Raw genomic sequence first — 15736 nt, 5'->3', positions numbered from 1 at the left:
TCATGTGAGGGTACAGGTAGTGGACTGAGAGAAGAGATGGTGCTTCTAAGTAGCAGTGGTGGTCAGGGAAGGCTTCGTTTTGGGTGGTAGTGTTGGAATGAGGTTTCAAAAGGTGAATAGGGTTCAGATAAAAGTAGTAATTAGGACTTGAAATAAGCAAAGGCTGGGTGATGGGAAACTGCCAGTGTTCAGGCACAATATTCTTGTTTCAACCAGAGTAGAAAACGCATAATGCATCTTGGAAAGAGAGCTCAAAGGTAGGTAGTAGGGGTTAGATAATGAGGGGCTTTGACTACAGGGAGTTTGACCTTTCCCCTGTAGGAATCTGAAGAGTTGAGGGAAACTAACTGAAGTAAGTACCAGAGAGAAGGGCAAATACCAAACTAGAGACAGACCAGTCACAGGCCTCTTTTTGTTGTCCAGTTAGAGATAACAAAGGCCTGAACATTGATGGGGGAGGATGATGAAATGAGGCTCTGGCTTTGCCTGGCTAAGAAGGGCATGGTGCACTTTCCAACAGGCCCATTTTTAAAGATCCTTTTTCTTTTGGCTTGTCTTATCCGTGTCTCTTATTTAATCCAGCCCAGTTCCATAGCTGCTGCTGTTGAATGGTTTTGTCCTGTGTTTTGTTTTTCACAGATTCTCTTAAATCTACCTGTTATTCTTAAAGGTTCTGGTTATCTCTTGCATGGATTGTTAAATTTTCCTCTCAGACTGTCCATCATGGTGCCCCTATTGTTCTACCTGGAATTAAATCCCTTCTGACTTGACAAATGGCTGCCTCACGTGGCAGTTGTCTTCCTGCTCCCTTCTTGAAAGCGGTGTTAATGTAGCCCTTTGATGAATGCTTATTGAGCACCTCCTGTATTCTAGGCACTAGGAATATATCACTGAGCTAGATAGACCAAGTTCCTGCTCTTAATGGTGCTGACATTGTGAGGCAATACAAACTAGTAAACAGTTTAATCCAAGATTTAAGTTTGAAGGAAATCAAATGGGAATGATAGAACCAGATGCCTGAATTGGGTGGCAAAAGAGACCTGAGGAAGTAGTTGTGTAATGCATTTATGAGTCTACATGACTCTTCCACTGTACTGAGCTGTTGGTAGCACCTTGAACTATTACCTATTGGCTCTTAAATGATGAGTGACTAATGGATTATGTGGCTACTCCTCCCCTTTGCTAGTAGTCAGTACACTACCTGAAACTCTTTCTTAACTCTCAGATAAGTAACTAAGCTTTCTGCAGGTTGTCTCTCTGCAGCAAAGGTAAGAGAGATCCAGCCCTTACCCTAGAGAGGCTCACAGTCTCTGGGCAGGAAGGTGATGAAACTTGAAGTATTCTGTGCACCTGGACAGAAAGCAGAGTGCTTCCTGTGGAAGGCCACTCTTGACAGCTTCCCTCCAGGTGTTTTAAGATGGGGAAACAGTGGAAACAGTGTCAGACTTTATTTTTGGGGCTCAAAAATCACTGCAGATGGTGACTGCAGCCATGAAATTCAAAGACGCTTACTCCTTGGAAGGAAAGTTACGACCAACCTAGATAGCATATTCAAAAGCAGAGACGTTACTTTGCCAACAAAGGTCTGTCTAGTCAAGGCTATGGTTTTTCCAGTGGTCATGTATGGTTGTGAGAGTTGGACTGTGAAGAAAGCTGAGCACCAAAGAATTGATGCTTTTGCAGTGTGGTGTTGGAGAAGACTCTTGAGAGTCCCTTGGACTACAAGGAGATCCAACCAGTCCATTCTGAAGATCAGCCCTGGGATTTCTTTGGAGGGAATGATGCTAAAGCTGAAACTCCAGTACTCTGGCCACCTCATGCGAAGAGTTGACTCATTGGAAAAGACTCTGATACTGGGAGGGATTGGGGGCAGGAGGAGAAGGGGACGACAGAGGATGAGATGGCTGGATGGCATCGCTGACTCGATGGACGTGAGTTTGAGTGAACTCCGGGAGTTGGTGATGGACAGGGAAGCCTGGCGTGCTGTGATTCATGGGGTTGCAAAGAGTCGGACATGACTGAGCGACTGAACTGACTGTACTCAGGAAGGCTGACTCACTGGTAAAGCTATATTGGTCTATAAAACCAGACTCTAGTGTGTTAATTCATGAGGAGAGATGTCTGGTGCAGTAGATAGCCCCATTGGCCTTACTGTGTTTTCTGTATACTTTAGCAGCACTCAGGGATCTTAGTTCTCTGACCAGGAGTGAACTGGTTACCCTGCAGTGGAAGGCCAAGTCATAACCACTGGACTGCCATAACCACTGGACTGCCGGGGAAGTCCCTTAGTGTGTTTTCATGTAATCCTACCACTTGGGAAGCCTAATTAAAGTCAAGAAAAAGCTCCATGTAACAGAGCAAGGGGACTTTAATTCTAGGGATGGAATGTTGACCAACATCCAATTACACCTCCCACAAGCCTTCCCCACCTCCACCCCCCGCCCCCACCCCCACCCCCTTTCCTCCCCGCGGCAGTGGTTCCTGGTTTTGTTACATCTTTTCCCCATACTGTGAAAGTGAAGTCTTTCAGTCGTGTCTTTGTGACCCCATGGACTGTAGCCTACTACACTCCTCTGCCCATGGGGTTTTCCATGCAAGAGTACTGGAGTGGGTTGCCATTTCCTTCTCCACCTGTACCTCCCCCGAAATGGCACATCTTTTGCTCTTTAAGAGTCACTCTGCCATTTTATTTCAGGCCTTGGGACTGTTACTTTCACTTTCGGATTGCTTTGCTTATTGCTTTTGTTGAGTCTATCCTATAGCTCCGGGCTTGGGGGTGAGGGTTGGGGGGAAAGCTTTCAAACTTTGTCTTTTCCACTTGTGCTAGGATCCTCAGGCTACCCAGTTTATTCAAATCTGCTGGACAATGGTATCAGATAAGGCCTAAAGTTCCCAATGTGCTAAATTATAGATGGCATATCTGCAGAAAGGTAGCATTAAACGCTTTTATCAGGTTATGACTGAGGTGTGTAAACAGGAAATCCTACAGATCAAGGATCAAGGACAGAAGTCCCGTGAAATAGGTCCAGGGGTCATTAAATCTGTGACTGTCCATAGCCCCAGCTCATGCAGCAGCGAGGCTAGTTTTCAGGGGAACGGGAACAGGAAGGCGTTGGGGTGGGTGGTGGGGCTTCGATTAACACTGAGCCTTACTCTTGTTCTTTGAAGATGGGAGCAAGACTGTTGGGGAAGCACAGAATGCCTAGGCCTGTTCCACCCGGCCTCTGAGCCTCAGGGTTCCCCAATAAAGAATGAACAATGCAACAGCTCAGGCTTGTTTCTGTGTATAATACTTTTGATTTCGTTGTAAAACTACAATTCCAAGAAGCAGAGGCTTGCAGAAAAAGGAAAAAAAAGAGATAAACGAGAGGAATACAAGAGGTGGTAACGCGGCCCCCGCCCCATGGCAGGGTTAAAGTCACTAAAAAGCCCAGGAAGCTAAGCTGGCGCCCATGGTCGGCATAGCAACGGCGCAGGCGCAGTTCTGGCGTAGGATTTCTGGGAACTGTAGTTTTCCCATCTTCGGGAGCGCCCTGTCATGGACATCCTTGCACAGCCGCACCAACACCGGGGCCGAATGGAGGGGCTTGGCGTATTAACAGTTAACATCTCTAATAGGAAACAGTATACGTATTAACTGGGCTGGTGGGACCTCAACAAAGCCCTAGTAAACGCTCAGGAGTTCAGGAAGACTCCACAGAAAGCTTCGTGCGATAAACGATGAAAACGGATTAGGCATTTGCTGAGGCGTACAGTGGGAAGTCTGTAATGATCCTACAAAATTTGCAAGCATGAGAACAGTTCTGGATGTTTGAGAACACCAGGGTATTGAATACCAGTTGGTGAACAATGGGATCTGAGGAGTTAGAAATGGAAAGAAGTCAGATCATGGTCTTGAATGCCAAACCCAAAAATCTGGACCTTTTCTTGAATAACCTTACACAGAGCCCAAGCAATATGAATGACCCCCTTCTTTTGCATTCTCCTTTTATTCATCTTTGTTTTAACCACTTGCCACAGCATTCTGTGCCTTCATCCCAAGAACTCAACAAGGGTCATGGTTGAGATAAGAGCTCAGGAAGTGTTTTCTGAATGATCAGATTTGAGTCTTCAGAAAAGCGTGCAACAATAAGAAGAGAGGGGAAGAAGAGAGTAAGGCTGGATGTAAAAAAAACCATCAAAGTTCAAAGTAAATTGCTTTCCCAGTCTGTAATTTTCTCTCCATCCAAGGTTTGAAATCTGGTACCTCAAGGGCCATTTCCATGATGGGTTTTGTTTGGTCAGCACTTGAAAAAAAAATTAGTTGCCCCACTTTTTAAAATGGAATGTTTCACATTTCACTTCAGTTGCTCAGTCGTGTCCGACTCTTTGCGACCCCATGAATCGCAGCACGCCAGGCCTCCCTGTCCATCACCAACTCCCGGAGTTCACTCAGACTCACGTCCATCGAGTCAGTGATGCCATCCAGCCATCTCATCCTCTGTCATCCCCTTCTCCTCCTGCCCCCAATCCCTCCCAGCATCAGAGTCTTTTCCAATGAGTCAACTCTTCGCATGAGGTGGCCAAAGTACTGGAGTTTCAGCTTTAGCATCATTCTTTCCAAAGAACACCCAGGATAGATCTCCTTTAGAATGGACTGGTTGGATCTCCTTGCAGTCCAAGGGACTCTCAAGAGTCTTCTCCAACACCACACTGCAAAAGCATCAATTCTTTGGTGCTCAGCTTTCTTCACAGTCCAACTCTCACATCCATACATGATCACAGGAAAAACCATAGCCTTGACTAGACAGACCTTTGTTGGCAAAGTAATGTCTCTGCTTTTGAATATGCTGTCTAGGTTGGTCATAACTTTCCTTCCAAGGAGTAAGCGTCTTTTAATTTCATGGCTGCAGTCACCATCTGCAGTGATTTTGGAGCCCCAAAAATAAAGTCTGACACTGTTTCCACTGTTTCCCCCATCTATTTGCCATGAAGTGATGGGACCAGATGCCATGATCTTCGTTTTCTGAATGTTGAGCTTTAAGCCAACTTTTTCACTCTCCACTTTCACTTTCATCAAGAGGCTTTTGAGTTCCTCTTCACCTTCTGCCATAAGGGTGGTGTCATCTGCATATCTGAGGTAATTGATATTTCTCCCAGCAATCTTGATTCCAGCTTGTGTTACTTCCAGTCCAGCGTTTCTCATGATGTACTCTGCATAGAAGTTAAATAAACAGGGTGACAGTATACAGGCTTGACATACTCCTTTTCCTATTTGGAACCAGTCTGTTGTTCCATGTCCAGTTCTAACTGTTGCTTCCTGACCTACATACAGGTTTCTCAAGAGGCAGGTCAGGTGGTCTGGTATTCCCATCTCTTTCAGAATTTTCCACAGTTTATTGTGATCCACACAGTCAAAGGCTTTGGCGTAGTCAATAAAGCAGAAATAGATGTTTTTCTGGAACTTTCTTGCTTTTTCCATGATTCAGTGGATGTTGGCAATTTGATCTCTGGTTCCTCTGCCTTTTCTAAAACCAGCTTGAACATCTGGAAGTTCATGGTTCACGTACTGCTGAAGCCTGGCTTGGAGAATTTTGAGTATTACTTTACTAGAGTGTGAGCCAGCGTTTCACATTTAAGCAATAACAAAAGATTTCTGGCTTCTCGTGAAAAATTTGAAGAGTTGACAATTTGGAGCCCAGATTCTTGACAGCAAGAGTGGGGCTGAGGAGCTGCTGCCCCCTTTAGACGGGACATATGCTCTTCAGGTTGCATGTTCCCCACCATTCCTCTCCCTCAAACTGAGGCCAAGGATCAGTTCCCATTTATCATAATGCTTTTGTTTTCATTTCCTTACAGTGAGCTAGCTCTGGCCTTGGAGGCTTTTAAATTGCCATCTTTGTACTAATCTACCCCACCTGGTATCTGAGGAGTGATTCAATGAAATTAACATTTTAGAAAGATTAATCAGTGCAAAACAGACTAAAGTGAGGAGCCAGGAAGCAGAAAGGAAAAAATAAATTTGAAAATCTATTGAAGGAATATTTGAAAGCATTTGGCCAGTGATTAAATATTGGATGAAGCAGGAGGAAACGGCAAAATACAGCTTCAGAGTTTACTACCTGAATGGCTGGAAAGATGCTATCACCAACATTAAATGGGAGAAGTGAAAGGGGTGGTGGTGATCACCACCTTGCCACCTCTAGTATTTTGTAGGCAAGGGCCATGAGTTACCAATTCCATAATCCTCCAGTATTGTGCTGGACATGCATTAGTTGCCCAGGAAATTCTAGCTGAACTGCAACTTATCTGAGGTGGGGTACATATCTGATGAGGGGGGAAGAAAAGGAGAACTGCAATGCTGGAACAAAAGCAGTACATGGTGGGACCTCAGGCATTCTCCTCAGAGTGGATGAAACCAGGGCTTGGTTGATAGTTAATGCATTTTAGAGAAACCTATGCAAAAGTCCTGAAGCAGAGCAGGAATTTGGCATGCAGAAATGGAAGCGGGGGAGGGAGGAATCGGTATCCTTCCAAAGGAAAGAAGAAAAAAAGGGAGAGAGAGATTGGATCGCAGGATATTCCTGGAATACACAGAAGAGCAAGCTCTCGGTCGGGGCATTAGGCAGAGTTTTGGACAATAAGGCTGGGAAGGTTGGAACACCGGACTTCTCTAAACAGTTTTGAGAGCTCATTGCTTAAAAGGAAAAGAAATCTGCAGAACAGAGCCACTGCCGCCACCCCCATCTTCCCTGCCTTGGGGAGGGCATCAGGTCACTGATCCAGGAGGGCTCAGAAAGGGAAAGAGTCATAGCCTCCACCGCAGCACCTGCACCCACCACGCAGAGCATCAGGTGTGTGGTGGTGAGCAAAGGGGCTGTGGTCAAAACATGCTACACAAGCAACGCCTTCCCCAAGGATTACATCCCCAGTATTCAACAACTATAGCGCCCAGAGTGCAGTTGACGGGTGCCCAGTGAACCCGAACCTGTAGGAACAGCAGGCCAGGAGGAGTATGATCACCTCCGCACACCCTCCTGCCCTCAGACCAACATGTTTGTCATCTGCTTCTCCACTGTCATCCGCCTTCCTATGAGAATGTGCAGCACAAGTGGCATTCAGAGGTGTGCTACCATTGCCCTGAAGTGCCCATCCTCTTGGTGGGCACCAAGAAGGACCTGACACCCTAAAGGTGCCTGAAGGAGCTGGGCCAGGTGGTGGCCCAGCAGATCCAAGCTGTGCTTGGCCCTGCAGCAGGATGGCATCAAGGAAGTGTTTACCGAGGCTGTCCGGCAGTACTCAACCCCATGCCGATCAAGCATGGGCAGTCCTGCATCCTCCTGTGACCTGGCACTCAGCTTGGAGGCTGCCCCTGACCCCCTACCGGTTGCGCCTTTGTGTCTTGGTGCCTCGTCTGCCCTCAGCTGTGCCTTAAGGACTAATTCTGGGACCCCCTTGCTTATGGGGTCCCCAAATGTCTTTTTCTCCTTAACGGGGACCCACAGGGAAAGGGGCTTTGGGCCCTGCCCCATTCTGCTTGGAAACACCAAGTATTCTTGAGAGCTCACCCAGGTCACAGTTGGACCCCTCCTCCAAGAAGCTTCCGCATTTCCCCCTACTCACCAGTTGACCTAGTTTTCCACACAGATATTGCTGCCTGTCCTGGTGCCTTCTCTCCGGAGGGCTCCGCAGACCCTAACCTCTCCCTCACTGCTCTTCAAATTGCTCCGCCCTCAAGATGCTCTCTCTTCCACAGGGAAGAAGCCACTGAATCCTAGTAAGATGAATGTGCCCTAACCTACCTCCATGTCCCTGGGCCTCATGCACCTGCTGACTGACTCGGTCCCACCCCCATCGGGCTCCTGGGGCCCCTCAACCCCCATCTGCATCAACAAAACCTTCTGTCTCCAGTGAAGAAAAAAAAAGAAGTTTTCAGCTCAACCCCCCAATAAATATTTATTTACAAGTTTTTTAATATGTACAACTAATGTAGTATTATGCCCTTTATAAACATTAACACACAAACAAGAAATTAAAAAACACAAAAATTAGAAATATTCTATTTTCTTTCCACTTCCCCAACGTATCATATCACATACACTTTATGGTACCCATTCCACCCCGCGCAGCCGTCCCAGCTCCAACCCCACCACCACTCTGGGGCTCTTGCTGTAATCAAGGGGAACCTCTGGAGGTTCGGAAACAGAGGGGCCTGGTCTCTGACGACTCTCCAGAATCCGTAAACTTTAAAAACTGAGACACAAAGAACTGCGATTGTCTTAGAGTGCCCTCCATGTGCTAGGAAACGCCTCAGTGGTTTGGTGGTGGTTTACTCGCTAAATCCTGTCCGACTCTTGAGACTACGGGCTGTAACTAGCCAGGCTCCTCTGTCCATGTAATTCTCCAGGCAAGAATATTGGAGTGGGTTGCCATAGAGGATATTCCTGACCCAGGGATCGAACCCTCTTCTCTTACATCTCCTGCATTGGCAGGCGGGTTCTTTACCACTAGGGCAATCTGGGAAACCCAGTGCTTTAATAGAACTCATTTAATCCCGCAAGCAACCCTATACACTGTATTATTATCTTAGATGAAACAGAAACAGCGAAGTTAAGAAATTTTGCCAGGTGACGCAGAAGTGGCGGAGCAAGAACTGGAACCCACCCTGGGTGTGTCCACACTCCATGAGCTTAACTGCCACTGGAAGGGGATGAAGAGGGTTTCCTTGGTCAAGTCCCTCACCAATCATAGCTGTGGTGAGAGTCCCAGGCACTGAAGGAGGAAGCAGCAGGAAATCACTAAACCCCGGATGCCTCTCACGCGGTTATCTGGGCAAGGTCCGCTCGTCCGCAGTCTCTTGAGGGCAACTCAGACGGCCGCGCAGGCGCAGACAGATGGGCTTGGTCTCTATGGTTCCGGGGCGCGACGGCGGAAGGCAGGTCGGTTCCCGGCGTCGCGCTGCAAGAGTCACGCAGCGGGCTTCCTTTACGGCAGGCCTCCTAGTCGCCTGAGGATTGTCTAGGAGAGGCGGCCAGCGAGGAGAAAAGGACACAGCGGCCGGACGGTAGGGGCTGTGTGTGTCCGCTGGACGATAGACCCTAAAGCGCGTCCTTCCGAGAGCTCTTTAACAGATTTCCTCTTGGCTTGCTGGGTGGATGACCTTTCTCCCTGGCCATATTTTCTGCTTTCCCAGGCTCCTCGGTCCACACAGCTTGTCACTGAAGTCTATAGACCGCACCTTTCTCGGCTCTTTTTCCAGGTTGACTTAACTTTCTGACAGACTCATACTTGGCCTTCTGTTTCTTAACCTGAAGTCCACGTTCCTTTCCCAGCTTGCTGCGTGGCCATGCGGGATTTAGGCCCTGCCAACCTCTAAAGCTCGTTTCGTTCTTCCCGACGTGTACTCTGCGCTCCAGCCGTGTCTGGGTGCTCAGTGTACCCCAGACATAACCTAGCACACCGGCTGTAACTCGTGCAGTGTGTGCCCTGCTGGAATACTCTGTCACAGACCTGCACTTGATCCGTAGTTTTCCGGACAGAATAGGTGCTTCCTCCTTAGCTCTTGCGCTCGTGCGTTGATTCCCAGTTCCCTCTGTGTGTCCTGTGCTAGTGCTTAGGTTGCAGCTGCTGCCCACCCCCCCCCCCCCGCCCCCATCCCAGTGACTGGAACATTACTCAGTAAATGACTGAAAGAATGGGTGGGAAACTTTAAAATTACACTCACCTGTAAGCCTGCCACTCATAAAAGTAACTGCTGACCTTTTTTTGTGCTTCCTTCCAGTCTTCTTTTGAAGCTTTTTTTTTTAGCATTATTGTAAACCCCCCTTTTTTCCATTAAGCATTAAAATGTATATTTCATGTGTATTATCCGCCCCCCACCATTGTCTACCAAATAGGTACTGGATTTAATTATTCATTTCTGTTACTTCACTGGTGGCTCAAACGGTAAAGAATCTGCCTGAAATGCAGGAGACCCAGGTTCGATCCCTAGATTGGGAACATCCCCTGGAAGGTCATGGCAACCCACTCCAGTATTCTTCCCTGAAGAATTCCATAGACAGAGGAGCCCGGTGGGCTACAGGCCATGGGGTAGAAAAGAGTGGGGACATGACTGAGAGACAAACACTTGGACTTTCTCTATTGTTGCCCTTTTAAGTTGTTTGAATTTCTTTTTTTTTTCCCCCCAACAGTTATTGAGCTCCTACCTGACTGGTCCCTATCCTCAAGGTTGTTCAAAAGGGAGATATGCATATGAATAGTACATTACAGGGGCGTGCAGGGTACTAGGAAAGGTCTACGATGCTAACACAGGATGACATTCCTGCTTCAAGATGGCTTCTTAGAAGTGTCATCTAAGTTGATATGGTTTGAAAAATGTAAAGAAATGTTTTTATGCTTGTGTTTTTTTATTTCAGTTTTTTCTTCAGATCTGTCTCAAAGCATTGGGATTACTGAGTCAAGATATTCAAAACAGGGACTTTTTAGTGGTCCAGTGGCTTAAACTCTACACTCCCAATAAAACACACTTTTCAACTTTTGGTTAAAATGACCTTATCAATATAGAGGATTTTTAATGCATTGTTTTTTGGTTCAAGTTCCGTTTTCCTCGAGTTTGAGTTTTGTGAAAGCACGAAAATTGCTTATCTACCATGAACTGGAAGAACTTGTGTAATGAAAAGGTTTGGGGAAAAGAAATTGGGAGACTAGTACAAAATATCTTTCTAGAAGGTTGTTTGTCATAATTATCTCATTTTTCTCAGAAATTTCTCTTTTGACTGCAATTTTATGGCATTTCTTTTTTTTCCCCTTCCACTTCAGCCATGCCTTTCTTTGATGTGCAGAAAAGGCTGGGTGTTGACCTAGATCGCTGGATGACAATCCAGAGTGCTGAGCAGCCTCACAAGATCCCATCCCGATGCCATGCTTTTGAGAAGGAATGGATAGAGTGTGCACATGGAATCGGCAGTATCCGAGCAGAGAAGGAGTGCAAAATAGAATTTGAGGATTTCAGAGAGTGTCTGCTTCGACAGAAAACGGTGAGGAAGTGATGAAGATGGGGATGGAATTACTTCCTTGTTTCTCCAGAGCTACTTTTAAATACTTTTAACTGATCATTGGGCATTGGCTTGCCCGATGTGAATTGGCAAAACTTTTGTGTGAACTACCTTCTCTACTTAGGTACCATGTCAAGGAAGTTAACTGTGTTAACTTGTTCAGTGTTCTTCCTCATATTCTCATATATTGGGTTAGCCAAAAAGTTCATTAGGGTTTTCCGTCAAACTTTTTGGCAAACCCAATATTTTCCTTAGCATTGTGCCCTGCTGCAGCCATCGGGTTGGAAATTGCATATGCAGATTTCCATTTTTGTGTAGGCTGTAAAGTAAAAGAGTATCAACTAGCCTTGGGTGTTTGTCCTTGAAAATGTTTGGGCAAATATATTTCAAATTCATTGAACCCTCACTGGGGAAGAGATTAAAATCCTGCAGCTCTATTACACTGAACCTGATAAAACAACCTCTAGATTTCTATTCTGGGGAAGATGGAGGTGTTAATGAGATTGTTTTAGGTGATCCTGACCAAAAATACAGGGAAAAAGCATTTGTAGCATAGTGTTTCAGAGAAGGCAATGGCACCCCACTCCAGTACTCTTGCCTGGAAAATCCCATGGATGGAGGAGCCAGGGACGGGGGAGCCTGGTGGGCCGCCGTCTATGGGGTCGCACAGAGTCGGACACGACTGAAGCGACTTAGCAGCAGCAGCAGCAGCAGCATAGTGTTTACCTCCTCAAGACTTGAATGAATTGCGTAACACATAGGGTCCTGTTCTCCTTTAGAGAGGAAATCGTTAACTGGGCTGTCATTTTGCCTATTTCTGTGCTCCACATATAACAGAATTATTTTTATTACTGTCAACTCCTTGGGGTTCAGGAATACAATTTAGATTTTCAGTTAAATGCATCTCTAAAGTTATCTGTATCCATTTTTAAATAGCTTGTCTTTTATAATCCGCTATTGGCATTTGGGTGAAGTAAAGCCAAATTTGGAAGGAATAAAGGGTTGTCAGGTATTAATTTTGTCATGTTCTCTGGAAGAATATTGATCATCGAGTGTACTGTAGTAGACAAGGAGTGGGTGGTAGCTGGCCGCCAACCAGCTAGTTAGTTCGCAGCATGTCATAACTTCTCTTCTGCAGGCCCCACTTATTCCTTGCTCAGATTAACACTTAATTTATTATGGAAAATTTACACCAAGAAGAGACAGTGTGATGAGGTGGAAAGAATATTAGATTGGGAGTTGGGAGAGCTGGATTTTGATGCTGGTTTTACCACCACTAGTTTTGTGACTTCAAGAAAGTCTTTCCCATCTAATCTTGGTTTCCTTATCTGGAAATACAGTTTTGCTCTAAGGTCAATTTCTGAAGAGAGATGTTACCATTTTAGAGGTCATCTAAGTGAAGATGTTAATGAATCAAAGAATTAGAATCAAGCACTTTTCTAAGTTCTTAGAATGTAATAGTACATATATTTCTTGCAATAATCTCCTATGAGATACTTTAGAATTATTTTCCCCACTGTAGGATTAAAACATTGAAGCAAGGAAATACTAAATCCATTACCTAAGGTCACATAGCCCAGTAAGAGGTCGAAATAGCATTTGAACCTGGCAGTGCTGATTCTAGACCCTGTGCTTGTATTCAGAACACCAAGTCATGATTGGTTCTAGCTGGGAGAGAGATTTGACATACGGCTGTATGATGCCTCAACCATAACTAGTTTTATGTTGGGAAATGCTTTACTAGAGAAATGTTAAGAATACAGTTTTTTAAATGGTTAATGTTTAGTATTGGGAATACCTAAAGTTTTTTTCTACTGAAGTTGCATCCTCATTCTTTAAAGTTAATGGGATGTTTAATTGAATATACTGCCACTTCATGCCTTTGTGAAAACCTAGTCATTCACTCAAAAAGTATTTTTTAGATCACCTATTATGTCAGGAACTATTCCAGGTACTGGGAATATAGCAGTAAGCAAAACAGCGAAAAGTCCCTGCCCTAATGGAACTCATTGGTGGGGCAAGGGTTGGGGGTGGGATACAGAAAATGTACGAACAAGGTAAGAAATAGCGTGTCGGGTGTTGGTACGTGCAGTGGGGAAAATAAACAGAAGGATGCGAAGCACTGGTATGGTTGCTCTGTGCTTCAGTGGAGTGCTCCTGAAAGAGCTCAAGGATAGAAAACATGAGAGCAGAGACTTGGAGATAGTGAACCACGTGCACTTGAGGGAGGAGGAAGCAGCGAATGGAAGGATCTCTGAGCTGGAGCAGAGAGAGCTGGAGGAAGGTATAAAGACATAACGTCAGAGAGAAGGGTCTTGTAATTTCCTTCTAGGGAAGGATTCAGCTTTTCCTCTCAGTAAGATGAAAGCCACTGGGTTTTGAGCCAAGGAACAGTGCATTCAGGATTGGTAAGTCTGTTTTCCATGTCACAGAATCTGTTAATTGCGGCTCTCGCACAGTGTTGGATAGCTTGATTTTCATCCGTAGGGAACGTCCTGCTGAGGGGAAAAGGCAGCAGTCAAGGCCCTGCCTGTCTGAGCGACTACTGGCTGAGCTGAGCACATAGCAGGCCTTTCAGTGTGGCCCAGAGACCTCATTGGCCTGTTTCTGCTTCATTCATACCTAGTGAGCTGCTGCTGCTAAGTCGCTTTAGTCGTGTCCGACTCTGTGCGACCCCACAGACGGCAGCCCACCAGGCTCCCCCGTCCCTGGGATTCTCCAGGCAAGAACACTGGAGCGGGTTGCCATTTCCTTCTCCAATGCATGAAAGTCAAAAGTGAAAGGGAAGTCGCTCAGTCGTGTCTGACTCTTAGCGACCCCATGGACTGCAGCCTACCAGGCTCCTCCATCCATGGGATTTTCCAGGCAAGAGTACTGGCATGGGGCGCCATTGCCTTCTCTGACCTAGTGAGCAGTCACCAGCATATGCTGTGAGGTGATGTCAGCTTTTCATATTTTTAAAGATTTTAGTATGCACAAGTATACCTCTTAAAGCTGCTGTATCTCTATTATTTTTGTAAATGCTTATATTCCTCTATATAATAGGAACATACTAGTTATCCGTTTTCAAGGAGGTATTACTATACATACAGCAGAAATTGATTCTTTAAAGATGGGATTTATCTCAGAAGCCCTCCAGGATGAAAAGCTTCCATAGTTTAAAAATGAAACCAGTTTTGTATTCAGCTTCTCCAGTGCTCACTTTCTGGTGCATGTCTCCCTCCGAGTTTAAATATTTTCCTCCTCTGACAGATGAAACGTCTGCATGCCATCAGGAGACAGCGGGAAAAGCTAATCAAGGAAGGGAAGTACACACCCCCACCTCACCACTCAGGCCAGGAGGAACCTCGGTCCTGAGCGGAGCAGCTGCCAGTGGCTGGAGGCTGATTCTCACGTTCTCTCTTCTCCGCTGGAAACTCTACGTACTAAAAACCCCTTTGTGAGAGTGTCTAAAAATAAAGGATTGCTCCATCCTATTTGTTCTATTTTCTTTTGTATCATACTTTTCAATAATGAGGTTGCAACCTATTTTTTAAGTTTGGTAAAATGCCTTTACCTTAAAAATTAGCATTAAGGGACTATCAGTGGTATATTAGTACTTCTGATTGAAATGCTTAGAAACATTTTTTTAAAAGAAAAAATTCACATGAAGAAGGGAAGGTATGATCCCTAGAAAATTAAATGTTGAGAATATAATGAAAACTTCAGATATCCCCAACTAGGGATCAAACCTGCATCCTCGGCAGCAAAAGCAGAGTCCTAACCACTGGACCAGGAAACCAAGAAATTCCTCATCTTAACCATTTTTCAGTGTAGAGTTCAGTGGTATTAAGTGCATTCACATTGTGGTGCGACCATCCATCTCCAGAACTCTTTTCATCTTGGAAAACTGAAACTATACCCATGAAACAATAACTTCCTCTTCCCTCGTCCCCCTAGCGCCTGGCAACCACTACTCTACTTTCTAGGTCTATGATGTTGACTACTCTAAGCACCTCGTTATAGGTGCAATCATACAGTATTTGTCTTTTTGTGTCAGAATTATGTCACTTAACATACATAGCATATATCAGAATTTCTTTTTTGAGGCTGAAGAGTTTTCCATTGTGTGTATGTACCACATCTTGTTTATCCATCCATTTGTCAATAGACTCTTGGGTTGCTTCCATGTTTTGGCTGTTGTGAATAATGCTGCTATCCATATGGTTATACAGATACCTCCTTGAGACCCTGCTTTCAATTACACTCCCACCAGTAGTGCAGAAGGGTTCTAATTTCTCCATGTCTTCACCAACATTTGATGTTTTCTGGAGTTTTTTGATAGCCAGCAAATAGAAGTGAGGTATCTCACTGTACTTTTTGTTTGCATTTCCATAATTATTAGTGATGTTGCATCTTTTCATGTGCTTACTGGCCATTTGTATGTCTTGACTATTATATGGATATATGTCTATTCAAGTCTTTTGTTCATTTTTAATTGAGGGTATTTTTGTTACTGAGTTTTAGGAGTTTATATATTCGGGATGCTGATTCAGATATGTAATTTGAAAATATTCTCTCCCATCCTGTAGATTGCCTTTTTACTCTGTTGATAGTATCTTTCGATGCACAAATGTAAAGTTCCTCCAGGGGATTTCCCTGGTGATCCAGTGGCTAAGTCGCCGAACTCCCAATGCAGGGGACCAAGTTTGATCCCCAGTCAG

General features: G+C 45.1%; 1 protein-coding gene and 1 pseudogene across 1 annotated transcript; both read left to right on the top strand.

Moving 5' to 3' along the window:
- Nucleotides 1–3452: 3452 nt before the first annotated feature.
- LOC133245230 (rho-related GTP-binding protein RhoG-like) lies at nt 3453–7325 on the top strand (annotated as a pseudogene).
- A 1616-nt stretch (nt 7326–8941) lies between these two features.
- NDUFS5 (NADH:ubiquinone oxidoreductase subunit S5) lies at nt 8942–14509 on the top strand. The gene is made up of 3 exons (XM_061412439.1): nt 8942–9043; nt 10798–11015; nt 14286–14509. Exons 2-3 carry the CDS (start codon nt 10800–10802, stop codon nt 14388–14390), a joined length of 321 nt encoding a protein of 106 aa, XP_061268423.1. The 5' UTR covers nt 8942–9043; nt 10798–10799; the 3' UTR covers nt 14391–14509.
- The last annotated feature ends 1227 nt before the right edge of the window (nt 14510–15736 follow it).

The sequence above is a fragment of the Bos javanicus genome, chromosome 3, assembly GCF_032452875.1.
Source record: "Bos javanicus breed banteng chromosome 3, ARS-OSU_banteng_1.0, whole genome shotgun sequence".
NCBI classification, from domain to species: domain Eukaryota; kingdom Metazoa; phylum Chordata; class Mammalia; order Artiodactyla; family Bovidae; genus Bos; species Bos javanicus.
The sequence above is the reverse complement of the archived record's forward strand: the minus strand, read 5'-3'. Positions and strand labels throughout refer to the sequence as shown.

Coding starts and splice junctions, on each gene's coding strand:
- NDUFS5 (XM_061412439.1), top strand. CDS start 10,800: ATGCCTTTCTTTGATGTGCAGAAAAGGCTGGGTGTTGACCTAGATCGC. Junction 11,016..14,285: donor GTCTGCTTCGACAGAAAACG/GTGAGGAAGTGA, acceptor CTCCTCTGACAG/ATGAAACGTCTGCATGCCAT.